At 45.1% G+C, this 27,748-nt stretch overlaps 1 protein-coding gene across 3 annotated transcripts in view; it reads left to right on the top strand.

Annotated features, from left to right (window-relative positions):
* NT5C2 (5'-nucleotidase, cytosolic II) overlaps positions 1-27,748 on the top strand; it is a 395,416-nt gene that overhangs the window by 120,474 nt on the left and 247,194 nt on the right. Inside the window, exon 1 of one of the 3 annotated variants that reach the window (XM_086922714.1) lies at positions 19,034-19,213. The exons of the other annotated variants lie outside the window; for them this stretch is intronic. Coding sequence (XP_086778840.1) covers positions 19,173-19,213 — 41 coding nt within the window. The 5' untranslated portion in view covers positions 19,034-19,172. Of the gene's footprint in view, positions 1-19,033; positions 19,214-27,748 lie in introns of those variants that run through there. 3 annotated transcript variants of the gene reach the window in all.

Raw genomic sequence — 27,748 nt, 5'->3', positions numbered from 1 at the left:
TCAATTTGGCGGAAAGACCCTTCGTTGTATAAATCCCCAAAGTTATCAATACCTATTTGTCTCAGATTATCCATCCCGACTTTTTCGTTTGTTACCGAGATACCGGGATGATGGTGCAGTGGTAGTGCCGGGGCATATAAAGGGAGTTTGTGCGCTAATCTGCCCAGTGTGTGCCACGCATGTGTGGTTGCGTCGATGCTATTTATATCTGCTGCATGCAGAGGTGGTCTTTTGTGCGTAATGATCGCAGTAAGTGGTATAGGTGCTGCATCGCCTTCCTCCACTGCTGTATGAGTTAGGTAGGGCGTAGGGTGATACCAATGCGCTGCATAGTGCGCCTGAGCACATAGATAATACAGGTAAAAGTCCGGGACACAGAAGCCGCCCTTTTCATATGGTTGTGTTAGTGTGCGGAGTTCTATGCGAGCCTGCTTCCCTGCCCAAATTAATTTCAGCACTAAAGATGTTATACGTTTGAAGACCTCCTTTGGCGGTGTAATTGGAATGTTGTTAAAGAGGTACAACAATTTCGGAAGGATATTCATCTTCACTATGGCGATGCGATCGGCCAGGGACAGTGGGAGTCTAATCCATCTTTCCACTTTCTCCTCCAATTGTACCATAACCCTGCCATAATTAGTCCTGATGACCTCCTCTGGGTTTCTACTGAACCAAATCCCCAAGCATCTGGCCGGGTCTGTTTGCCAGTCCAATGGGAAGTCCTGTGCGTATGGTGTAGTGGAGTCTGTGAGGGGGATGATGATCGATTTGTCCCAATTTATTTGTAGCCCCGAGTGTCTGCCAAACTTCACGTATTCACGCAATAGTGGGCTCAGGTTTTGCTCAGGATCCCGAACATACAAGAGCATATCATCCGCATATAATGATATGTGTAGCGGCCTGCTTGGGAAATGTAGGGCAGAAAGATTATGCATCTGTCGGATGATACACGCTAGTGGCTCTAGGGCGATTGCAAATAGCAATGGTGATAGCGGACATCCCTGCCTAGTGCCTCTATTTATACTGAAGGGAGCTGAAATGTACCCATTCACCCGGACTCTGGCCCCTGATGATGTATATAGCAGTTTGACCCAGGTGATAAATCTAACCGGAAAGCCCATCCTTTGTAATATTGTTAATAAATAAGACCATTCAATGGAATCGAAAGCTTTAGCGGCGTCTAGGAGTACCGCGGCGGCTTTAGTTTGGGGGTTAAGATAGTGGGATATCGCAAACAGTGTCCTCGTGTTGTGGGAGGTGGCTCTGGTTGGAATAAATCCGGCCTGATCCGGCAGAATCAGATTAGTCATCAGGGGCTGTAGACGCTCTGCCAAGAGTTTGGCCAATATTTTAGAGTCTACGTTCAGCAGGGATAGCGGTCTGTATGAGTCACAGTGCTCCGGGTCTTTACCCGGCTTTAACAACGTGATTATTACGGCTTCTCGTAGCGTGGGAGGTAGAGCAGCTTGCTCAAAGGCAGCTCCATACATTTCTACCAGGTGAGGTGCCAATGTGTCTGCATATTTTTTGTAAAACTCGCCGGTGAAGCCGTCAGGCCCGGGTGCCTTGCCATTAGGTAGGGTTAGTATGATTGCTGTTACTTCTTCTACGGTGATGGGTTGTGCGAGATACTCCCTTTGGTGGTCAGATAACCAAGCGATAGCTATGTTATGGAGGTAGTCTAATGTTTCGCGCGGTGGTGCTATCTGTTGTGCCGTGTATAGTGACTCATAAGTATGTACGAATCTACTCAATATGTCTTCTGGCTGTGAATGAACAGTGCCCTCATCGTCTCTCACCTGTATTATGGTCTGGGGGCTTCTGCCTACACAAATTTTCCTGGCTAATATTCTACCTGGCCTCCCACCTTCCCCAAACTGTCTTGCAACTGGACGTTTGGTGACGTATTTCAGTTCGTCGTCAGCGAACTTCTGATGTTCCGTTGTAAGAGTTCTGATCTCACCCAGCATCTGGGCCTTGCCTGTCTTTTCATATTCTATTTCCAGTTCCTTTATGCGTTTCTCCAGATTTCTAATCTGTGTCCTGATGTCCCTTAGTATACCAGTGGCCGTGCTCATACATCCTCTACAGTGTCGGTATTTAACTGAAAAAATTCTTTAATGGCCTTATCTAGTGTGTCTGTGAAGATCGGGTCTAACAGCGCCCCAGCGTTAAACCTCCAGCTGAAGGGTGGGGGTGTGTAGTGTGGGATATGCAGTGTAAGTAATATAGGGCTGTGGTCAGATAGCGTTCTAGGCATTGTTTGAATTTTCTTAACCCATAAGACCGCAGTGTCCGATCCCAACCAGAAGTCTATTCTTGACCAACTATTATGAGCCATGTTCACATGTGTAGCCCCTGGAATGTTCGGATATTTCACTCTCCATATGTCCCTGAGGGAAAGATCCTCCATGACCTCCTTTACCTTTCCTCTAGCTTGTCTGTGTGGTTCTATGGATGTTGCAGAGCGATCCATAGCATTATCTAATGCAACGTTGAAGTCCCCTCCACAGACAATAGTTGTGTCGCTAAATTCCATCAAATGAGACCATACTTCTTGAAAGAACTCTGGGGAATCTACGTTTGGTCCATATACATTAACCAAAGTCAAATTTTGCCCTCTGATCCTACCAGATATGATGACGTATCTGCCACCTGTGTCAATGATAGAACGATTAATTTTGTATCCAGTACTTTTTTTGATTAGTGTCATGACCCCCCTTGAGTATGCAGAGTAGTTGGCGGCATAACTAGCCTCAGCCCAGCGTGCCCCAATATTCCTATGGGATGTTGGGTCAATGTGTGTCTCTTGTAGAAGCGCTATGTCGACCCCATTCCGGTCCAAACATGCGAACACTTGTCTAATTTTTTTAGGGTGTGTGAAGCCCCTGACATTCCATGTCAATAATTTCAAGCTCTCATTCCTAGCAGTACCCGTTAATGGACATTAAATATACTGTATAACATTCGTAACAATACATTCCCAATACCATAAGATACAGTTTTACAGTGCTTAACTCCGAACCAACTTTACATTGTGCAGTGTGGATTACAGCGATGCGTCTTAAATGCACTGGCCAATTGAGGTATGTAACAACCCAACGTCTCCCCCCCCCAACATTTCCCCAACCCTCCCACTCCGGCAGCCCAATTTCGCCGAAGCCATATTCCCCTTTGAACTGCATCAGACAACATAACTTTGTGGGGATCTCCCAAGTAGAGGTCCGCCGGGGGCACCCTCCGACACCCTAGTTAAGGGGTGTGGGCAGTGCAAAAGAGTGTACATCAGATCGCGTAATGCTCAGGTTCACTATAAAGATCACATATACAACCTTAACAACTCTCGACCCTGAATGTGCGAGACATCTCACATATTGTCATCATCAACTACCCAAGGTAGAGTAGCGAACATCCTCCCTGGCCTCAGAAACATACAGAGCACCTACTTGACAGTTTATGTTAGGTAAGCTACCTGCTGCAGCGTGCATTGAGTTCAATTCCCCAGGTTGTACATTCTAATTCAGCCTTTTCACCGTGTATTGCATAGAAGAGGCCCAACCAGGCCGTGGCCAGGGACTAATAGTCTGTGCCTGTACCCATAATGGTAGTACCCAGTACCATACCCAATGTCTCTGCTAGCATCTTGTGGACATCCTACTGCAATGAGAGTGAGGCTAACTACCCCACGAGCAATGCTACAAGGCTGGGGCCCATATTTAAGTCATGCACATTGGTTCCAGAGTCTATGCTGCATGACTTCAGTCACAGCATAACGGCGAGCGGGAGCCTTAGTTCGTGCCTTTCCACCCCTTCCGACTGTTCGACCACATAATGTGACGGTGGGACGGGATGCAATTCCCAAGTCGTTGTGACGGCTTACCTTTAATCGGAGTCTAAGTTCTTGTCTCTGCAGTTCGACCTTTTACCATTGTTCGCCGTCTTTTTTATGAAATCCATCGCTGCTTTAGGGGTCGACAGGAAGACCGGCTTGTCCTCCCAGGTGATCTTTAACCGAGCTGGGTAGAGCATGGCGTAGGGAATATGTAGTTCACGAAGCTTGGCCTTAACGTCGTTGTACTCCCTACGAGCCTGTTGTACCGCAATTGTGTAATCCGGGTAGAACTCCAACTTGTTACCTTGGTGTTGTATCTCACCCTTCTCACGAGCCAGCCTTAGTATGGTATCTCTGTCCCTGTAGTTAAGTATCCAGGCCACTATCGGCCTTGGTGAGGCTCCCGGTGCAGGTCTAGTGGCTAGTGATCTGTGTGCTCGTTCCACGATGAAGATTGCCGACAGCGCTTCAGCACCAAAGATATCTCTGCAGAGCTGTTCAATGTATGGCTCCATCCTGCCAGTGTTGGTGGATTCCGGCAGCCCCGCTATTCGTATGTTGTTACGACGTGAGCGAGCTTCCAACTCCTCCGACTTAGCCTTGATGACCTCCAGTACTTTCTCCATGCCGGTGCATTTGGTTGAGGTAACATGCGATTCTTCCTCCACGCTGGATATCCTGTTCTCGGCGGTGTCTAGCCTCTCCCCTTGTTTGTCTAGTTTAGCCGCCATGCTGTCCACCCGTCCCGTGAGGTGGTCAAGCTTGCCATTGATGTCTTGCAGGTTGACTTGGATGGCTCTCAAAATGCTTTCCATGGCACTACCTTCACCTGTTTCCGATTCCATTTCTACGTCTGAAGGCGTGTTCTGGCCCCTTGGTTTTTTTCCGGGGCTCGAAAGTTAGTTTGGCTTGATGTCTGTCTGGCTTGCCCATGGTACCTGGTTGTAACTCTGCCGCAGTGGGAAAGGGACGTGTCGACTGCACCGAGGACCCAACAAGGCGTCTTCCCGCTGTATGATTGAGCGTAGCAACGCTTCTCATAGGTGCAGATCGCGACAGACTACCACACGGAGGCAGATGCAGGGACTGAACTCCAGCTGCGATGCAGTATTACCCCCACGTTACATTCAGGGTCGCTTCGATAGATTGTGCCCCTTTCAGCCTTTGGTTGTGTTTATGTTGGTGGACTGCAAGGGGCAGTGTTTTTATTAGCGTCTTGACCTCGCAGCGTCGCACGCAATGTTGGTTGACCCAGTCCCCGGTCACCGCAAGAGCGGCGCAGTAGATGGCCCAGAAGACAGTGTGGCGCTGCGGGAACTTGATACACCGTTGTGTCCTTGCAGGCCGTTCTCTAAGCTGTGGCGGCTGCAGAGTGCGCCCTCGTTGTCCCAGTGACTCGTGTTCTAGCTGTGACCTCCGAGCTCACCCACGACTGAAGCCTAGAGAGGCCCCGGCTAGGGCGGCAGGCGGAAATCAGCGTCAGTTCGCTTGGCAATGCGCTCCTCTGCCACCACCCAGCGCTCTGCGATCCAGGTGCACCGCATGCGCTGGAGGTGTCCGCACTGATCGCACTGCTATGAATCGTTGAACCAGGTCTAGGCTCCTGTAATCACTGCATTGCTCAAGGTTGTGGCGGGGTATAGGCGTTGTGGACCTACGAGTCCTGGTTAATTTGCAGGGACAGTGGACGCCGCCATCTTGTGCATAGTGTGTGTCTGCCTGTGAATGTCTACTCCGCGCCCGATGGCTTGTGATCCTATCGAGCCAGCTTGCAGCCAGTGTCTGTTAACATTTCACAACAATATCCACAGGCAGTGTACGCTTCCCATAGTGTTTGAAGGCAGCCGAAGTTGAACACTGCCTTCGGACGTCGCGTGTAAACAGGGCGGGCGGCGCCATTTTGAGATGTAATTTGTGCAGCGCCCTAGCCCACAGGACCATCCAGGCGCCGTGTAATGTAGCAATGAGCAGCCACACTCCCCTCGCCGCCTCTGCGTATTTTTAGCTGAACATTAGCGCAGGTACCTTGGGTAGCGCTGTTGCCTCTCACCATCTGACGGAGCCGTCCGCTCCCACAGTGACGGACGCGGTCGCCGCCGTGATGGCTGTTCCGGCGGGCAGCGTTCCACAGGTGTTTTCCAGCCGTCAAATCGGTCTCCGACGCTCAGCATACCTCCCTGTGCATGCCCCGCATGTTCCGATTGCCGGAGATGTGATTCGCGTTATCTTTTGATCAGTTTAACGCACTTTAAAAGCGTTAAAATCGACTGCCCGGCGGAGCTGCTCTCTCAAGCAGCCATCCCGCTGTGCGCCCCCTAGCGCCCCAACATAAATTACTTTCTTGGGAAGAGGCACAGGCAAGGACTACTGGGCCTTGGTGGTTGGGTTGAAGTTGTTTTTTTTGATGTACTGGTGCTCATTCTACTGTGACTCTCCAAACTAGGCCAAATGCATTCCTTTCTGCACTTGTCTCTCTGGGTAGTAAGGGGGAACAGTCACAGGCAGCTCAGGGTGGTAGTGGGGGCAGGTACTGGAGCTCAGACCTCAACAATCAACCAACTGACCCACAAATATCCATTAACAAGTCAGTGTTTCTGAGCACTATGTTCAGCAGGCAATGTACCCATATCACTCCCTCCCCCCCCCCCCCCCCCCCCCCCCCTCCAGGTTCTTGGTCCCTGGATTTATATTCCGCCGCCTCTCTCTTGGTGTTATTCCGGAGTTGCATGATATTGACTCAGTGACAGTGCAGTCACCTCCAAAACATATGTGAATTGATTCTCAAGTTTGAAGTCTTACCCTTTCACTGTTTTTGAGATAGAGGGTTGAAAGACCTGACCTTAAGGGAAAGTGCTTCAAGAGTGAGGCCAGGCTGGGCAGGCCACTGGAGGTGAGGCCAAATGGTTTAATGGTTTGACGGTTGTATACAGATGAGACTGATCATATGGTGGGTTTGCAGGTTTAACTACAAGGATTAATTCTTTTGGAAAATATGGTGAAGATGACAGAGTATTGGACAGAGGACAGGAAGCACAGGCCAGTTTTAGGAGTGGTAGGAAAAACTATGCACATTTCTTAAAGGGAAGTTTGAAGTAGTGTCTGTGTGTGTGTTGCTATGTGTATTTATGTGCATCATACACAGTATGTGATCAAAGACTAGCTGGAAAATAAAGTATTTGCTATTGATTGTTTAGAGTGAGTTTTAAATGCCACGGAACAATGAGTTTAGTGGTAGTTTGACTGTGAGTCTATAGGCTACCATCCTTGAAGAAGGGTGGAAAAGGGCCAGAGTGTGGGGGCTCATTGTAAAGTACTTGATGGTTAAGAGAAGGAATGGAATGGTTGTCATTGAGAGTGACTACCTGATTCCAGTATCACAAAGGAATGTTATTGTGTTACTCTGTTAGTTTTCTATTCACTGATTAACGTAAGGTCCATAAATCACTACTAAATTATATTTTATCTCACTGAGGAAAATACACTTTGTATTGCTTCTCTTGTGTAAGTATTGTAACCTTCATCTGCCCCTCACATTTCTACATTTAAAACAATGTAAACAATATTTTCTTGGCTTTTCTTTCCACTAAATTGGGTTAGATGACAAAGGCTAGCAAAGTATAAGGTTTTTTTTGGGGAGGGGGAGAATGGATGAGGCAACATTTTCTATATACAACATCCAGTCTGTGTTCAAGATATATGTTCTTAAAACAACCTAATTAGATTTCAAGCTTCTCCACGAGCTCAAGTAGTTCACATATTTAAGTATGGTGTGATCCTGTTAGCAGTCAATCCATATCAGATCTGATGTGTGTGAATTAATGGAAAACGAAAACTGAGAAACCACATTTGAGGGAAGCAAATCATGAAAAACCAATTTGAAGAAAAGACATTTTAAGAAAATGCAAAAAAATAAAGGAAACTTTAAAGGAAAGATAATTTTAAGGAAAAATCGAAAATTACATTAAACTTAGTTGGAGTTTAGGACTACTGTGAGGTTTTTGGGTCCAGAGATTGGTAATGTTTTGCGTGATGAGAGGCTTTTAGGGATCAGGAATAATTGGAGTTCGGGCATAGAAAAGGGGTTTTCTATGGGCTGGAGTCTAGGGGTGTCGAGGAGTTTTTGGGGAACACGGATGAGTGGTGTTAAGGTGAGTGAGGTGTTTTTAGGTTTCGGGAATGGGCGGTGTGCAAGGTTGAGGGGTTTCAGAGTGCCCTGAGGGCGGAGTTTAGAGTTGGTGAAGGTTTTTAAGGGTTTTAAGGTTCAATTATGGGTAGCGGCTGTCGTGGTGAAAAGTTTTTAGGCTTCAGGATGGAGTGGAGTATAGGTTTGTGAGGGGGTTTTAGGATTCGGTGATCAACGAAGTTTAGATGTAGAAAATTGTTTTTAGGGTTTAGGGTGATGAGTTCTTATGGGTCATGGATGGCAGGTGTTTAAAGGTGTTGAGGATTTTTTAGGATTCGGGGATGGGTGGAGTTTGGGTGTGCTGAGGTGTTTTAAGGAGTATGAGATTTGTGTGGTTTAGGCGTGGAATGGGGCTTTAGGGTTGAGAGATGGGTGGAGTTAGGGGTAGTGAGTGGTTTTATGGTTCAGGGTTGGTGGAGATTTAGAATAGAGAGGGCTTTTAGGCTTCAGGGACAAGTGTAGTTTAGGTTTAGTTAGGGATTTGAGGGGGCTGGTGTTGATGGTGGATGCTGTTTACAGATGGTGATGAGTCAGCGAATTAAAAGCATCCAAAGTAATTGTTTGACTGTGTACACAATATAAATATGAAATAAGGTCCCCTGGAGATAAGCACTGAAATACATATCTCTGACTAAACAGTTTCTGTAAGTAAGACCTGCAGCATTACATTTACACTTAAAAATAAATAGACATTCAAAAGCCAATTTCAACCAAAAAGACATTCTATGAATTGGTTTCTATAAAAAGGTAAATCCCTTGCATTCGGAAAATTTCCATTAAATACTTTAGACGAAATGGTTTCTCAGTACTTGTATTCCATGAAATCATTTTTCTATGAAATCACATACATCCATCAGGTAATTTTCTGCGTTTTGCACAACTAAACTTTCTTCTCTAATTAATGCTCTGATTCCAGGATACCTCTGCCAAGTTCTATTCCAAGGTTATTAATTTTTGACATTGTGAATGTTCTAGTCTTAGACTAGAAGAAGGGGTCAGCATGTATTGCAACCGTCCAAATGCATTTCTCCAGACCTGCTATAATTACCTTTGTCTGCATGTGTGCAGTGAGTAGTTAGTATAATTACAGCAAACGGGTGGTACATCATTCAGATATTCAATTGGTGTTCCAGTAGAATATTTGCTTACCCAACTGGACTACCACACCTCTTTACTGATAACAATAAGTAATACAATCAAGAAAACACTGTCCTTTTTAGGTCAAGCTTCATGACCTGTTGTATATACTTTTGGGGCTTCAAGTCCGCCCATTGCTTTTCATTTGTTTGTTTCAGTGTTCTTTAAAAATCCTTGCTTCAAAGTGGTTAATCTTTCCTATTTGTCCCTTCTTTTGATGAGTTGTTCACTCCCACAAAGCAATGCTGCATTGCTTATAGCCTTCCACTTGTCCCAGTACTAGCATCTGTTTAGGGACTACTATTCCCTTTCTCTAAGAGCATTTCACAAGGGCGCTCAACGTATTCAGTGGCTGCTAGTTCCTTAAATAGGGCTGTAATATCCCACAACCCCCTAACGCTTCTCTGCTCCGTCAACCGTCCCCCGTCCCCCGACCCCCTTTCCTCTCCGTATGAGGTTAATGAGCACTTGGACAGTGGTTTGAATAGGCTTGTAAATATTGTTCTTTTGTTGTCACATTTGCACGCTGTTTTCCAAGGGTGCCTAGTGCATAGTGTCAGTCCAGACTTGCCTCTGCAATGCTGGGGGCCGCTCAAGGGCACAAATCATGTCCTTGTCTTGGATCTTTTCTCATACCCCGATCACACTTCTCCTGCTGTCACCCATTTTAAAAAGTACTGTGTATGGTATGTTGTTGACTCTGCTCTGTACTGGCTACTTAAACTAGTGCATTTTGTATCTGTGCATTCGTTTCTGCCAGATGTATTTATTAGAAGTACAGGGCTCGCCTTTGATGTTCGTGTTGCTGCAATGCAAGTTACCCATGCATCACTTGTTGCCTCAGTCATTTTCTGTTCAGTGCCCGTCCTAGCTGATGAAAGCTTACAGCTTCGGCTGCAAATGTTTACTGTCACTGCAGGCTGTTGTGCCTTCCTGGATGCTTTTGACCCGCGGGTAGATTCTGTGATTAGGAAGGTGCGTTGGTTGCTGCTGCCGGTGTTAACTGCTTTTGTCATGGTATAGCTAAAGTTCCTCTCCCTTGGCATCTTTCCCCTGGGAGCCTTGCCCAGACCCCCTGACAGGATGGGTAGTCCACAGCTGGACCTCTGGGTGAGAGTGCAGCCCCTATCCATCCCCTTCGAGCTCCCTTGTTTCAGAGCAGCCTGACAGAGAGCAGGACTGGAGCCATGCACAATTATCTCCCTCACGAACTGCTTCCACCAATATCACAAAGAGCAACTTGAAACCTGCAGAGAGCTGGTGCAGCAGCTGAGTAAGCTTCTGTGCCAGAGCCAGTGAAAAGAGTGCATCATTGACACCAGGACATTCGGCAGCAGGTGAACGGGATAGAGGCTCCTTGTCTGGGGTAGTATGCGGTGAATATATGCATTTACAGTCTGGGCAAAACAACACAAGCTTTCTCTCACTCACACTGTGGTTTTCAGACACAGACCATGGGGATTGTTCATTCCATGGACACCCTTAGTACCTAGTGTACCCCAGGCTGATTGTGACGCCTAGAACACCCAGGACACAGCTGTTAACTTCCTCAAATGCAGCCAGGAGAAGGAGCCCAATAATTGCACAATCCCATACACACAGCACCTAAAACTCCCACACGCCCACTATACCTGAACTCCAAGTGCAGCGTGAGGGACAGTCACTAATGCAACAACACAACAATGTATCATTTAAGGCGTTTAGAAAGCCGCAGCACAGCATGGCTACTTTCACCACTACGGATATTTCCGTTGATTAAACAAACAGGATTGTAGGATACATTGATGCAATGAACACTTTTGAATGTGCAATTTTAAGCTTTTTAGACTAGATCACATACAGCATGTTTGCTTCTCTAAATGATGTGCTTTGGGTTTTTTAACAGCAACTTAATTTGTGTGCCCTCCACCTTTTTATATTTCCATTCTATATTTTTTGAGGAGGCACATCTTCCCCAAAGAAAGTTATAGAGACTTGTATTATGTTGATGGCATTTGTATAACCCACTTTCTGCAACGCTGTACTGGTACATCTCTAGTTAGAGGGCAGCGGCCAGTTCAGCGAGCCAAGACTGTGTGATTTTCGGTGTCTAAGATTAATGCCAGTGGACATCTACCAAATGCTTATGTACCTCTTAAGCAGGTAACATGCCCTTTGTCACATGATTAAACATAGCGTAAGACTAGAGTTGCTGGCTTTGTGAATATTCTGCTTAGTTTATTTTGGTAGCAAGTATTATTGGGAGCACTGTGATAGCCCACTGAAGGTCACATTAGCTACATGCATGTTGGATATAGGTGAAATGTTTTGTCAAAGGTGTACTATTGATTGTGTTGTGTGTGATTTCGGGGTGGCAAGGATTTTATCTCAAACGAAACCAGAAATGCTGCCTAGTGCTGTACATGCTCGGAAGAAGTGTAATCACAGGAGATCAGGACTAGATGGTGACATGAGAAGTGATATATGTAACCTTTTCAAAACAGGAACACTTTCTACTGATATTCGTTTACTTTTACATAAGTGTGATTACAAGTAGAGCAGCAAAAACAATTATTGACCTAAGCAGAACTCATGCAACCTTAGTACAGAGGCCTCCCACTCGCCCTGTGATTATTGTGGCCAGTTTTGAGCAGGGATTCTGGCCCATGCTCTTCTTATGCTCAAATAGCTTCTCAGATCTGATCAACTCCAGCCAATGCAAGCCCTACTTACGTTATGCCTAAAACTCAAGCCAGACTCCCACCTTGCACATGCCAGGATGAGTGAGATAAGACTCAATTGGAAGGTTACTGCAGTGTGAAAACAAGTCTGATCACTTCTGTCTCCTAAAAACCCACTGCGGTCCCCTTTCCATGCCAATTTCTATACTTTTTATTCCCTGGCAGTGTCTTGTGTAAATGTTGTGGAGTCCTCTTTCTTTCCTTAAGTTTCCACCCAGACATTTTAACTTTAATTTATTTTAAGTTAGAAATAACCCTTTGGGGCAACAAAAATATATACATCTACACCTGTAGACGTACTACTGTGTGTGGGAATCCATGAACATTCCCAATAGTAAATCTGGCAACCTGACATTCATGTGACGTTTTAGCTGCAATATGAAATGCTGTTCGTATTGTTGTCATACTTATTTATATTGCAGACAGAATGTCACATCCTGTTCGCTTCCCAATCATTACTCAGCTGTCTTCAACATCCCGTCTGGCTGGATCTTGGCTCACATCCCGGCGGTGCATGCGCTGTTAGTAAAGTGCACTATTCTTCAGAGCGCTCCTACGCTCAAGGCATTGTTGTCCATATTAATATGTTTTTACAATCAGGAGATTTATTTTCCAATGTTCCTCCGGTCTCTATTGGTTACATTCTACTCTGCCTTTATTTTTCACATTTATAGAACGTTGAACGAAGTCAGAAAACATTCTTGGATTCCAAGATGTTCCAACAAGTGCTTGAATTGGAAATATGAAAGTGCATGTACCCTAAACGAGAGAACCCTCCAATTAAAAGTATTGCAACTCTGCTTAGCAGTGCAGGTACTCTCTCTCAAATTAAAGAAGTGCAGGTACTCCGCACCCGAGAGTACCAGCCCATCTAAAGCACTGGTTACAGCAACAGTCGGAGCCTCATGCTTCCCCTAGACCATTTGCCTGCATGTGGACATTTTCTTTTCTTTTTCACCTTAGTTTCCTACTAATATTCGTACTACAGCCCAAACACGGGCTCTTACGCCATTAGAAGGAATCTTTGGCGAACGTGGAATGACCGATGATGAAGCCTGACACCTGGGAGGTGTGTGAGGCCATCCTGTATATTTTTAGGTCTCATCTGGCGAAAGCAGTGCGCATGCGCTGCTCTCGTCATACGAGGGCTTCTTGGAATCAATACAGATTCCAAAGCTCTCGGAGGCAGAGTTGAAGCCCTTCCCATCTTCTTCATTCGCTGGCGTCATCTTCTATGCAAAACGCTGGCATCTGATTGTAAAGGAGGCTTTGTAGTCCCTCCTTGTTGCCGCCTTGCCTCTTTTTAGCCCGCCCACCGGGAATGGATCGTTTACTGGCGAAGTGACACTCTCTCCTTCATTAGTCCATACACACTTTTTTTTCTCAGTGGGCTTTGGAAAAGTCAGCCATGTGTTTACTTTCGCATCGCGCTTTCACTTAAACTGAAAGCGCGATGCGAAAGTAAACACGTACCTGCCTTTGTGGTACCACAAGTGTGAAAAGGGACAAGTCTTGTATACAGAATGCAGCCTCGGTCGTCCAGGGCAGTGCAGTTTCAAGGCTCAGGTCTTTAATTTGTAATGATTCAGGCAGGTACGTGCAGAGCTGGAACAACAAAGAAGGTATTTTGACTTATGACCTCCTGCCAGGAGCACGGAGTCCGGTTCTGGGGGTTTCACCAGTGCTGTGTCCTGTAGGAGGCCCTCCCCCGCCCCCTCGGAGCTTCATTAGTTTCTGTGCTGGTTTTCGTCTCTAGGGCCCTGCCCCGTTGCCTGTGGTGTTATGGCAGCTCTGCCAAGTAGGTGAGAGGTGAAGGGGAGGCGTAGCGCTGCTCTCTCCCCAAGTAGGGAGGGCACTGGTTACCGGGGAAGCGGTGGTGAGCCAGCTGAGAGAGCATGTGTCTGTGAGGGGAGGAGGCACTTTGCTCACTGCACTGAGGGGAGCTGTGGGGCTGTGCTCATCACAGTGAGGGAAGTGGTGGTGAGCCGGCTGAGGGAGCCTGTGTCTGTGCGTGGAGGGGGCCCTGTGCTCACTGCACTGAGCGGAACTGTGGGGCTGTGCTCCGCACAGGGAGACCCCCTCGTATAGCTCTTGCCATGTCCTGTCTGTGTATCGTGCGTAAAGGGGAGAGGTGGGGCAAGATCTCCTGTGTACCTTATTGCCAAATCCTGTCTGTTATCCATGGGTAAAAGATAGCAACAGAGATCCTGCAAGATTTTCTGCATCCCCTTGTCATGCCCTTTCTGTACTCTGCGGGTAAAAGAGAGGAGAGGCCTCACAAGATCACCCGCACCCCCTTGCCATGCATAGAGCAGGTCACAGCTTTTCTTGACACCTCCCTTCCACTCCATCTCTTGCTAGAGGACTACCACCCGCCCCCGTGGCATATCCCACAGATCCCCTCTCCATCATGTCCTTTCTCAGCTGCCAGGACTGCCAGATACCTCCTGTACCCCCCTGCCCTCTCTAAGCTCTATAAGAGCGGGCAGGCTGTTTCTTCCCTACATACCTCTTTTACCATTTTGCCCTGTGTGGCCCTCATGCTAAAAAGAGTGCAGACTACTTCACTCTTAGAGACCTCCTGCCCTGTCCGGGCCCCATGGTAAAAGAGTGCAGCCTGCTGCTCTGCTAGAGACCTCCTCTAACATCCTGCCATATCTATTATGTTATGCTAAGACGATTTATATAGCGCTTTATCATGCACCCTCAGGTGTAACAGAGAGGCGCTGTGTGATGAGGCTCATCCGTGTGGGTTCTCACAAGACACAGACGTAGGCACTCACTACCTCTGGCTGGTTCCTCCTCCCACCTCAGCTCCTTCTTCTGCAGAAGCAGGAACCGGGGGCTGGGCCGGGCTTCACTGCAGGCTGCAGTTCCTCTCCTTCTGTGAGGCTCGGTGGAGCAGAGAGGCGCTTTGTGAGTGGCCAACCCCCGCCCCGGAGCTGTGAGCACTGACTGCCAAGTAGCCCCTAAGAAATTGACCTGCGCATCGGGGCACCCGAGGAGCCCCTGCACCCCGAGAGTTACACCTGTGCATTAGGCACCAAGTAGTCCCTGTGACAGAGAGACAGGCACTCCGTCGCCAAGGAGAACAGGTAAGGCTCGCCTGAGTAAGGATTTGTGCTTATTATAAGTCCCAAGAATGGTTACTTTACTGTGTCTTAAAGTACAACACCTTTGGCAGGAAGCAGCTATGTGCCTTACAGCGAGGTCATGCTTTGTGGCGCTATATAAAGGCACTTATGGCGCTGGATGTGATGGAATGGCAGGGTGGGGTAAGTTTGGAAGGAGGTGCATTGGAAAAGCAGCTTGTTGTCTCAGAGCTGCAGGTACACTGGGGGAGCTGTATGTGATGAAGTGGCAGTGGTGGTGAAGTTAGGAAGGAGGTGACTCGAAAGAGCAGCGTGTTATCTTAAAGCTGCACTTTGAGATAACACGCTGGAGGAGCTCTATGTGATGGAATGGCGGGGTGGGGTAAGTGTGGAAGGAGGTGCATTGGAAAAGCAGCTTGTTTTCTCAGAGCTGCAGGTACACTGGGGGAGCTGTATGTGATGAAGTGGCAGTGGTGGTGAAGTTAGGAAGGAGGTGCCTCGAAAGAGCAGCGTGTTATCTCAAAGCTGCACTTTGAGATAACACGCTGGAGGAGCTCTATGTGATGGAATGGCGGGGTGGGGTAAGCTCGGAAAGAGGTGCATTTCATGAGCAGCGTGTAGGGTCCAATTTGCAGGTGGACTGGGGGAGCTTGTGTGATCTGGGTGGAATGGAGGGGGTGGTGTAAGTTAGGAGTAAGGGACACTGGAAAAGCAGTGTGTGGGTTGAGAGCTGCAGGTAGACCAGGGGAGCTGTATGTGATCTGGGTGGAATGGAGAGGGTGGTGTAAGTTAGGAAGGAGGGGCATTTGGGTTGCAGCGTGAGGTCTCAGAGCCGCAGGTACACTAGGAACGCTGTATGTGATGGAATGGCAGGGATGGGGTAAGTTAGGAGTGAGGTGCCTCGAAAGAGCAGTGTGTGGGCTTGTTTTCTTGTTCCAGGGTCTGAGGCGGCTTGTGACAGTGCGATTCATGGTGATAGTTTTCGAAAGGCACCCTGGAAAGATCTCGACTGCACAGTAGAATCAGGTTTTATTGCTTTTATCATAGATCCTCCGTTTCCTTAAGGAAAACTAGAACGCCAGGCAATCATCCATAGTGGGGGACAAATCCATTTGTCACACCAAAAACAGAGACTTAAAGGAATTACCACCCTTGTCTCCAAAATAGTCAATTATCACGTTCTGTAATCTTAAATGACGTACCCTGTGTCCAAATCCATTCTTCCTAGGGCATAAGGCTTAAAAACAAGCATTAAAATGCAATAGGTCTCGCCTTTCATTAAGTTAAAGCCATTTGCTTTGCTATACAATACCATTAGCAAAGCAAATGGCTTTAACTTAATCAAAGGCGAGACCTATTGCATTTTCAATGCTTGTTTAGTACACCAGTGTGCTGGTCCAAACCATTGGAATCTGTTAGTAGCCAGAACTAACCCTAGTAAGGTGGAATGAAGCCACAATAAGTGGACTTGACAATTAAGGGCCTGCTTGTTTCTTGGTGGAAACGTTATTGCAAAGGGCGAGCACAAAGGTTGGGCCCTTGCCCTGTGTGCAAACTTGCTTCCACGCCCTCTGACCAGTCAGTGCTTGGGATATATATATATATATATATATATATATATATATATATACACATGTGGACATGCCTACGCTTCAAAGGCATCCACGTGCCTGCATAAATCTGCGCCAATCTTTATTCTTCAACATGGCACTAACAGCCTGATTCATGAAAGACCCGTTTTGCGAGTCTCTAATAGCGATTCATAAGGAATCGCTATTACAGGCTCGCAAAACGGGATTCATGTAGGAATAGCCAAAAAAATGCGATTCCTACTTATTCCTTATTTGCGATTAGCAAATTGCTAATCGCAAATAAGTAATAACTCCCCATTCATTCCTATGGGCCAAAAGGCCCATAGGAAGGATTGGGGAGTATTCCTTATTTGCGATTAGCAATTAGCTAAACGCAAATAAGATAGCGATTTAAAGGGTGCCAGGGGTGTCCAGAGGACACCCTGTAACATCCCTTAAATGCTAATTTAAACAGGTGTTGCGCACACACATGTCCAAAGGACGTGTGTGTGCAACATGCAACTCAGAAAAATGCTTTTAAAAACATTTTTCTGAGTTTTCGCTATTTACCACGAGGTTTCACCTCGCGGTAAATAGCGGCCCGAAATTGCGATTTCGCAATTTGAAAATGGATGATGAATTGCGTTTAAGGAATCTCAAATAGAGATTCCTTAAATGTAATTCCTCGCAAATTTGCGAATTCGCTATTACCGATTTTTGCATTTGGGATGATGAATCTCAAACGCAAAAATCGCACTCGCAAAGGGCCAGATTCTCAGAATCTGGCCCTTTGCGAGCGCAATTACCTTTGATGAATCAGGCCGTAAGCTCTCAAAAACGAATACATAGTGCATCCTGTTAATTCATTCTGGAAGAGAACAACTACTACGACTTAAACACAACTTCATATTTCATTCTAGGCACTTTACGCGTTTGCTAGTAAGTATATTTTAAGTTGCAAGGAAAGAGGATCAACCCACTGTTCTCTAAATTGTTCAACCCACACAACACTGTTTCCTTAATTTCCATCTCTTTTTGGAAGGTTCCTTCTTTGCAGAGCACTCTGCCAAGTCCCCATCCAGTCTAACTTCCGGTCTGCTTCAGCACCTCGCTAGTGGTGTGAAGCGCTATATTAATGCAATGCACTGTGGTTTGAGTCCTGTCTCTGTCTTATCAATACTTTCTCAGCTAATGTGGTCTTCATACTCTGGAGACAAATGCATTTTTTTCTGTCTTTCCATTTTCTCTTTCCCTCCTTTATTTTTTAGCCTTTCTTCCTTTTCTTTCTTTTCAAAATGTCATGTGCTTTCTTTCATTGCTCATAGTTCTAATAGATACACCCCCTTCTCCAACCTTTTACTCCCTCTCTCCCCCCTCTTATTTACAGTTTTACCACCATTGCAGTTGCACAATATTTGTAGTGCATGTATGTGCCTCTGTTGGGTGTGTCCATTTTTGTGTTGTCCTTGTGTGTATATATTTATCTGTAGGTCTTAACTTATAGGCCCAGCTAAGTGGTGCTTGTTTTTTCATGTTTCCATAATTAATACGTTTAGCTTTAATTTTGTAGTGCATACTGTCACAAACATTTACAATTCTGTTTCTTTATATTATCACATTAATCCCAGACCTATTGGCTTTGCCATTTATTTTAGTTGTTCACGTTGCTGTTTAGAATCGGCAACAGGAATTGACCAAGCCAAAAGACCAATTAGCAAAGGCGAGGCTTGTTGACTTTGCCAGTGTTGGTTTGTATTGTGCCACTACTAAGTGAGGAGTGGTGCGCAGGGGGCGACATACGGAATTTCCTCTCCAAAATATGTGGGTTATATTAGTTGACCAGACTGTAAAACAGCCTTTGTTAGATTTTAATCATGCAAGTTCTGACGATTTGAGTAGTAGTGATCAGCCTGGGAAACCATTGAAAATTCAGAGCATTGTGCAACCTTTGGTCTGATGTTTAATTTTCAGTATTTGCATGGCACGCACCAAATTATACAGTGAAAAACACAATAAAATAGGAGGGTATTGCTTATTATTAATAACCTTCTTAACACATAATCTAATATACATTGACAGGTATAGTTAAGCTCATAAATATAAAGCCCATAAATATATTAATCTGAGGTATTGTAGAGCAGGATTTACACTTCAAATTCTGGCAGTCGATATTGGTTGCTACAATTAAAACAATACATTTGCCATCATTTAATATCCTGAATATTTTTTCCTCCTATTATATGTAGGCACATGCGTTTGTGTATAATTTTCCTTCCGATGAGTAACTATCCATTGCATTACTACTGGATACCATTCTTCGCTGTCAGATTTCAAAGAAGAAATACCATTGTTCATTCAGTGACTAATGAAACTTTTTTTAATGGAATGTGGACATGAGGGACACACTTCTCTCTGTACGTTTAGTTGCCTTTCCTAATAATCTTTACACTCATTATAAAGTAGAAGGCTTGAGTGTTGGACTGTGTGAGCTCTGGCAAACGCTTGCCAGCTGTTTTTTCATGAGCTGGGACTCCTCCTTACCAACATTTATTTTCCCTGGGAATTCAAGTAATATTTCGGATTATCAGTGTCGAATTGATTCCACTTTTCCACAAGGCAAGGGGTTTGCCTACCAGAATGGAAACTGAGCTCATTGCCAGCTTGGGCTATGAAGACAGGTACAATTTTCAAACTATTATTTCATTAGAATTGTATTAACTGATTCATTATTTAGCATGTTTCTATTACTGTTCACATTATACATTGCTAAAACATGGTATTACCATGGATTGCAGGTATTTTCCTCTCCTCTAAGGAGATGACATTTAGGTGGGAATCATTAATTAACTTTTTTGTTCCCACCTGCTCTGTGTGCCCTCCAAACTGTAATATTACTTTTCCAAGGTGTGGTGAGAACTATATGTTTACTGCATATACTTATTAAACATTTCTTAAATATTATTCTTGCTAAAGGTAATGTTCTGATTAACATACATGCCAGTATTTGACTATCTTTATATTCTTTGACATTTTCTACTTTTCACCCTTGGATTTTCTTTGAAAAACTAAAATCATGAAAACTTTATTTACAATAATCCCATGTATTGTTTTTTCACTTCAGTTTAGGAAATATAGCACGAGTGGCCAGGGAAAATCAAAATAAATCAGAACTTTTAAGGCATATTAACTTTGTGCAGTTCTTCCTTTTTGAATTTCCAACCAGGCTACATTCTTCACAAATACACTTTACCTCGGGAATAGTCTAAAAAGAGGCAAAGGTATTTTACGATTGCCTTACTTTGAGTTTATATCTAAATTCCTATTGTGAGCAAAGTTTATTGTTAAAGTTTATAATACTATTTTGACATCTGTATGACCTTCCCATTCTGCTTCTAATATCCGTATTTTTTTGAGGCAGGTAAATCTGAAAATTAGTGATGCTGGGTTTGGAACTTTGTTGTATGGAACATAAACAAACTGTGTTATTTAAAGTATCCTAATTGTATTTCTTATGTAGTTATTCAATTCCTACAAAGCACAACAAACCGGATATAATTAAAGCTCATGCATGTCTGTTTTTAGCATGTCATATTCTAGATTTCTCCAGTGACTAAAGTAATTCGAAAGCATGGTGAATGAGTCTAATAAAGTAATCTATGTCATTGTGAACTACATGATACATTTACACTATATGACAAAGGGTATGGATTAAATTATTAGTGTTAATTATCAAAAAGGTTGCTAGAGGAATGGATTCAGTAGTGGATCTGCCGGTTTTAAACCGCTTGATGATACGTCTATCCGTGGCACAGATTGTCATTTCATATGCTTCTTCTGTTACAATAATTTTTAATCACACGTTTATTTTTACCTTGAATTTAAGTGTATATTTATTTTTTGTAAAAAAAGGTTAACAATTCTCTTACACTTATTTTGATTCTACACACCACTATTTTGAGTCCAGCACGCTTAGCTGTTGTACTGCTCCTCTAGTATTTTGTAGTCTCAGGCATTCCTTCTGGCAATACTGAGTTTCACATCCATATTAAAACAGTCCCCACACTTTGTGTATGCCTCTGAATAATATTTTAGAATTGTTTGCTTATAGAAAAACGTAGAGGCTTCATTTCCATTTGCCTTCATATAGGATGCTTGCTTATCCACACTGCCTTCTGGCCCTGTGGTTTTGTATCACTCCTTGATTTAAACATCTTCATTGAAAGTTAGAAAACCTGAAGAAAGATTTAGGATTGTGCCCATAAGGTGATGGCTAGTAAGAAGAATCGTAGAAAATTAGGGATTTAAGAGGGAGTGGTGACAAACCATTTCTTTTGTGGGCCCAATAAGCATTTCCTGGCTATTGTAAAGTGTAAAGTTCTATTAAGGGCATGGAAGCAAGAATTACGCCTTCTGTCTTCACTCTATTTCCAAGAGCAGACAATGATGATAACAGCAATAACAAAAGCATAACATTTCCCACAACCCTGGGAAATTAGTAATGCACAAACAAAGCAACCACTTAATTTGCATCAAGTCCTATGTAACCCTCTTATGACATTCCCCTCTGCGCCTGTATCACAGCACAGATATTCTCTTAGTAATCCACTAGAGTGTCCCATGTTTCTGCTGGGGGATAACCCTTGCCTCTGTGTCCGTAGTACAAATGAAACTTTACATTTCGATAACAAGGATTTTTGTTAAATTAGAATAATTGTTTTATTCTGTGTCAGAACTGTAGGCGAGGATTGTGCTGGATTATTCCCTGATTACCACCATCACAGACACTTCACTGCCTTTTTAAAATCAAGCTACTCGAAAGTGGATACGGATGACCAAGCTGCCGCATTCATAGTGTCTTTCAAGCGAACACCAACAGCAAAGGCCTTAAATGTATTCCTCCTTTGTCCCACAAATGGAACACTACCTGCCATTGCTACCTCTAGGTTGTCTAGGCATGACATATTGTCTGAAGATATTGGGGTGCCTGACTCCTTAGCCTTCTTTGCTATGTCAAGGATCTTCAGTGGTGGCCTGAATGCATCAAGTACTTTGTCCTGGCAAGTGCCTGGACTGGTCCATGTCTTTTTTTGGTTCCTTGACAAATTTTACATTGCAAGTGCCCATTTGTCCATCGATTTTCCGTGTAGCAACTACTTTGCCCACTGATAGGGTAGTGGCATTCTCCCCTATTACTTCCTCGTACCGCCTCGTCGAAAAGCTCCTTAGCTAGTTCACCTTATAATTAGCTTTTCCCACTAGGGACCATTCCATTGAGCGAGGGTGGTATATGTCCTTGGAGTCTAGCATCTCTTAAAGGGGGTTGTTTTCCAGCTGACCTTCCAGTTCGTTGGATTTGTGATGCTTATGGTTGAGCCCATTTGCCAGGGCCTTGCCACATCATAATCCATCATCTGAATCCCCTTCAAATTATTGTCATCCGTGTCCCCATACATATTTGGAGTAGGGGCAATTGTCTAACAAGAGCTCCCCAGTGCTAAACCATTCCATCTTGGCCTTTTTTCTATTGTACATTGTTATAAACAACACTACGGAGGATTTCCTCGGTCTGTGGAAGGGCTGGGCCTTGTTGTCTCTTGAGTTTCTGAATTTCCAGGTAGCGCTCCATTGTCTACGGCTCGCTGCCAAAAGAAGCAGTTGCTTCCAATAAAGGCTTTAGGGCACTGACTTTTGCAATTTCCCTTTCCTTTAGAGTTTTGACCTGAAAAGACTTAAACAAATGGAAAATGATAGTCCTCCTAGTATCAACTCCTTGTGCCTAAATCTAGCATAGGTTGTTCGAGATTTGCACTTATTGCTTGACTAATTATTCCACCTCATGGAGTTTCACCAATGTGTTGTGCTTGTTTGTGTTTCTGCCCTGGATATGAAAATAAATAAAAAAAACTCAATTTTAAAAAACACCATTATGGCATCACCAAAGAAAAAAAAAAAGAAAAGGCAATCACAAGTAATTCCCTCTCGGTATTAGAAACCTGCTGTTTGATTACTGCTTCATTGCATGAACTAGAACAACTACTGTGTAGGCGGTATCTGAAGAGTTTGGCCGATACCATGAATCATCACTATTACGTGACCTTAGATGCTGGTATGGCAGCGGTTGCTAATTGTTTCTCACAAATTACATATCCCAGAAATGTGGATGACATTCTGGGTGGCGTATGAAATGTTATTGTTTAGAGGAAGGAGTTGCCGAATGAGCAATTGATGTTTTTGGGTAATTTTGTGTAGATTCACATAATGGTTAATTGGATTATCAGTACACCAACTTGTTGACGCTGAGATAATATAATTGTACATGTTTCCCAAGTGTAGTATAATGTGCTCACGTTTCGGTGACTAAGGTTCAGGAATTCGAGGATTGTTTGCATCATAAAAACTTGTTTGCTTGAAAAATTAGACATACAAAATTGCAAGATACTTTGCAGCATACGAATTCACAGTGTTCTAACTTCACAATCCTTTCCATTCTCTGTAACTGTGTGTTAAACTGATGCAGTGAATTTTGTCTGCCTTCGGTGGCAAACGTCCTTCATGTAGCTAACCGTTTAGGCAAGCAGGTTGCTTGTAAGCGCATTGTATCTGTTGCTTCTGTCGTTGTTTTCCTCCTCTTGCAAGGCTACTGTAAGGTATCTTATTGTTCCCTTTTCCCAATTCACCTCATAATCAAGATTTTAGTTTATCTCTTTTCGTGCTTCCTGGTGGCTAGAGTTTGGTTATGTTATTTAATAATTTGGTCACTTCTCCATCCAGAAAGAGCTTCCATTGTCAGAAATGGGTTGCTGGGGAAGCCAGAACATTTACTGTTCTAGAACTCTTCTCATTGTGAGGACCACCAACGAGACTGCGATTTATTATGCAAAAGCATCAAGACGTATATTTGTTGTTCCTTTCTTCCGGTCACCTTTTTAGGTCTCGCACCTGCGATACAGGGCGAAAGCCCTGTCGCAGCGAGACCTATTGCTGTAGGCTCTGCTTACAAAGAGCCAATAGGGGGACAGGAGATGGGCACATGCACGCTTTAGAACGGACTGGGGCACGCGCTGGCTCCAGGCCGGACTGGGAATTTGGACGCGCGCGCTGTGGGCATCTCCTGTCCCCCTTGAGAGGCAAGGCACTTTCACTTTCCATGCCCAAGACGTGTCTGTGCACTGGCGCGCCCCACTCACCAGGCTGCTGGGCAATGCAACGCCAAAACACCTCGCTCTCCACTTCACCCGGGCCCCCTCCTGGGACCCGGGACTTCTCTGGATTTCCACCGATACCACGGGGCTCTCCTTTCTTCACTGGAGCTCCGCATCAGCGAGCAACACCGGCCTCTTCCCGCCCATGTCACGGGCAAGGATGCCTGACTTCCTGCTTTCGCCCCCGCCCGCAACAGTGATTTTGTGCTTGCCTCTCCCTCCTATGCCTGCTCCACCTTTGCTCCCTCTCCATCGCCCCCCCGACGGTTGTGCTTGCCCCCCCCCCCGCACCATAAGTTGTTCTGTCGGCCCATCGGGACAAGCTCACACCATCTTGGTTTCATCACGTTTGGTGGGTGTGCTTGTATTGTGTTTACTGTCTCTTCATTCAAGTAGAGCCAGCTCGTTTCTTCACTCCCCCCCCACCCTAAAGCAAACTTCTCAAAGTAGCGCTCGCTATTCTGCCTCTCGTAGCGCCCAGACAAAGCGTTCTGCACACCCCTCTGGCTCTCTGCCCCTCCTCACTCTCCCGCTGCCCTCATTGGCTGACCTCATTCTTGCCTCCACGCCCGTACTGTTGAATGTTTACATCCCAAAGGGTGTATTGTTATAAACACCCACAAGCCACTCCGCGAACTGCTAATCTTAGCTCTGCACACGCAGTCTTGGTGCGCGATCGCTGATTAGCGTGCTTGGGCAGCCGGCTCGGGCCTCCCTAGATAATGCCGCTGTAAAGGCAACCAATGCGGCACAGCGGGACCTCCGTTATGGTATCCTCCCCGCTTGGCTTACTGACCTGGGAGTTGGACAGGGTACACGGCAACCCAGTGAGGCAGCAGCAGGTCGCTCACCTCACTCTTTCCCTTATGGTGCTGCCTGCAAGCCGACCACCCGCTGGCAACAGTGCCACTCGATCTGCTTGGGGATGCAGGAGAACTGACTAGCGCCCTCGGACCCCTTGACCTCGGGGTCCTCATGGGCAACGGTAAACTACTAAGCTGCTGGAGGCAGAACGCTCTCCCTCTGGGTTTCTGTGGAGGCCAGGGCCAGGCCCCTTGTTCCTACTTCAACCCTCGGGCCGCTCTGAGGATTCACCAAAGACAGGCCCCCACACGAGGGCTTCAACAGTGCAGTCGGCATTTTCTCCTTCCGGACAGCGCTCCTTGCCAGCCTGGGGCCACTTAGGCAGAGCCCCGCTTTAAATTGCGGTGGAAAATGGTGCGTCCTTGGCATCCTCCTGGGGCGTTCAGCCACGCTACCTTTAGCCCACAGTGTGAAAAGCTTTATTTCTGCTGTGATCTCACCAACCGCACTCGGCTTTGTGTGCATATATAGCTATCCTCTCTACTGCCCAACTGCTCCTACGACCGCGCCTGTTATAAATGGCTTTGCTCCTGACGTTGCTTCTGTCCTTTAACACAAATGCAGCTTCTCCTTTAAACAGAGGCCCGTCGCTGCTTCTGCCACCCCCCCACACACAAATAACAGCGAGTGATAACACTAAGTGTCTCCATGTGGGTAGCCAGATATAGCCAAACAAAAAGCCAAAAAAATAGGCAAAAAAGAATGTGTGTGCCTGCTTTATAAGCCTGTTTATGGCGGTTTACCTTCTTCTGCCTTTGGAAATGGGTAACGTTCCCGTAAAGTGTACAGGTTTCAAATTTAGATCACATGCTGCTGTGTACACAAACTCAGTGCATGGAACATCAGGCAACAGTAACAGGGTTACAGATCGTTTTCCTATGCCTCTGTCTGTTATCTTCGTTTCGATAGTTGTCCAGAAGCGAGTTTTGCTGTGTAACAGGCACTGTAAGTACGTTTCATTACAATCAGGTTCTTGTGTGTTAATGTTAAGAGAGTGGGGGTTGGTTTTGAGTGGGACCCTCGTGTAGCTGTTTTGATTGTGGCTCAAGGATACAAACATGGGTCTCAATGTTAATAAGAGCCCTCCTTTTTGCGCGATGTTCAATTGCCTGTGCCAGAAAATCTTGCCACTGCCGTGACCAGCGCAGGCACCGCTGCTGTCATCAGTAAGTGTGTATCAGTTATGGGTCAGCACTCGAAGATCGCAAGTTGCCAGGCATCATTAGCACATGCAGTCGCTTTTATCTCTAATATAGTTGTTGCCGGAATGTAAACTATCTTTTTTTGCCGGGAAATCCATAACATCTGGTTGTAAACGTGCATTTCGCAACGGTAATAAATACACAACAACACGTTCCAGAATGCTCAGGGGACCAGTCCTGGTGAAACAAACACACACCTGACATGACCACTTGAGATCTGTGATCAGGCGTTGCCTGCATTTTTCACTGTTATTCAGAAAGTGCTCCACTTTGTCACCGTCTTTATTAATACATTCATCTGAACGTTCAAATGGGTAGAAGCACACTTTCAGCGTGCCCCTTCCCCACACACACACTCACAGAAAATGACTTCACTGAATGGGAAATTTTATTGTAAGCGGAATAGGGAATACTTGTCCCTAGGGCTTGGTAATCGCGCCAGAAATGCAGCTTTTTGGACATGCACACAGATAAAAATAAACAAATTCGGATCAAATTGTAATGTTGTTGTTGGTGACAGCTTTTTAAAGTGTGTTTGCGTTTCGTGTCCTCGGCGGAGTGCTGATCTATCTCTGTTGGTGATGTGGTATCTCCTGTTTACATCCTAGAGGACGCCCCAATCGGCGATAGTCTTCCCGTTGCTTGTTGTTAAGCACTATTTTCTTTAATGCCTTTCTCCTACTGCAGTCTTGACATACTTTCCTGCAACTTTCAGCGCGTCAGGCGCTCTTTAATTTTCAAAGCAGCCCAGGACAATAGGTCAAGCAAGATGTGTCGCATTAACAAGAGTTTGAGCTATTGGCATTGTAAATAACAATGCCTTTTATTTGCGTTAATTATCAAAAACGATAAATAATAGGCATTGTCGTTTACAATGTAGTAGCTTAAAGTCTCGCAAATGCGAGACCTATTGCATTGCACATGCTTGTTTACTTTTCTAGTATTCCTGCTTCCTGACTTTTCTGTACCTTGCAATCATTTAAAAAAATAATGTATCATGGAGCCAATGGAGTTCCATCAGGATGGGGGTGATGAGATCATATTTCTTCAGACCCTAATGAGACGTGCTGCAGTATGTTGTATGACCTTAAGAGTGCGACTTCAGAGTCTGGAACCCCATGGAGAACGATGTTAGCACCATCCAGATATGAGAATAGCAGCGCTTGAATAGCAGTTATGAAGTCCCTTTCTGAGAAAAAAGCAGTTTCTTTTTAATTAGAAAGGAGAATTTGTACTAGGCAGTCTTTTAAAAACATTTTTTACAGTGTTTTCCTTTAGAGTAAGGTTGATATCTGGGGTGATTCCAAGTATCTTGGCATTCAGTAAAACATGGGCCTCAAATCTATCAGGGTTCATGTCATTGAGACAGGTTAGCACTGCTTCTTGTTTGTTATGATTGGCAAGTAGCAGGAATTCTGTCTTTGTTGGGGGGAGCTTGTTACACTTGATCCTCAGCCAGTGTGAGTGGGGTGTGGATTGTTGGATGAGTGATGATGCTGTGGAATGTTGGCTGAGTGAGGTTGGCAGTTTGTGTAAGGGCTGAGCAGCAGGAAGGCTGCTCCTAGTGGGGCTCTGTACATATTTTATTTATTTATTTAGAAGGTTTTATAGAGCGCGAACAAGATCCTTGCGGATATCAGAGCGCTTTACAATGAACAGAGATGATTATAACAAGTGAATAACAAAACAGAGTATAGAGAAAAGCAAAGGATAAATAAAATAAAATAAAATACACAGAAAGAATCGTAAAAATACCAAAGCAAGGGATCATAGTTGTTCCAAGAACATATACAGCGAGTCTTGGATGAAAAAAAGTTCAGAGGGAAGAGTAGTCAAGTAAATTTTGCCATGAGAATCGCTTTTACTTCCATTTTGAAAGAGACTTTTATCCATAGAGATGCCAGTCACGATTGAATCACAGGGCAATCCCAAATCATATGCATAA

The sequence above is a fragment of the Lissotriton vulgaris genome, chromosome 5 (genome assembly GCF_964263255.1).
Source record: "Lissotriton vulgaris chromosome 5, aLisVul1.2, whole genome shotgun sequence".
In the NCBI taxonomy this organism is placed as follows: Eukaryota; Metazoa; Chordata; class Amphibia; order Caudata; family Salamandridae; genus Lissotriton; species Lissotriton vulgaris.
This window is presented reverse-complemented; position numbering and strand designations above follow the sequence as displayed.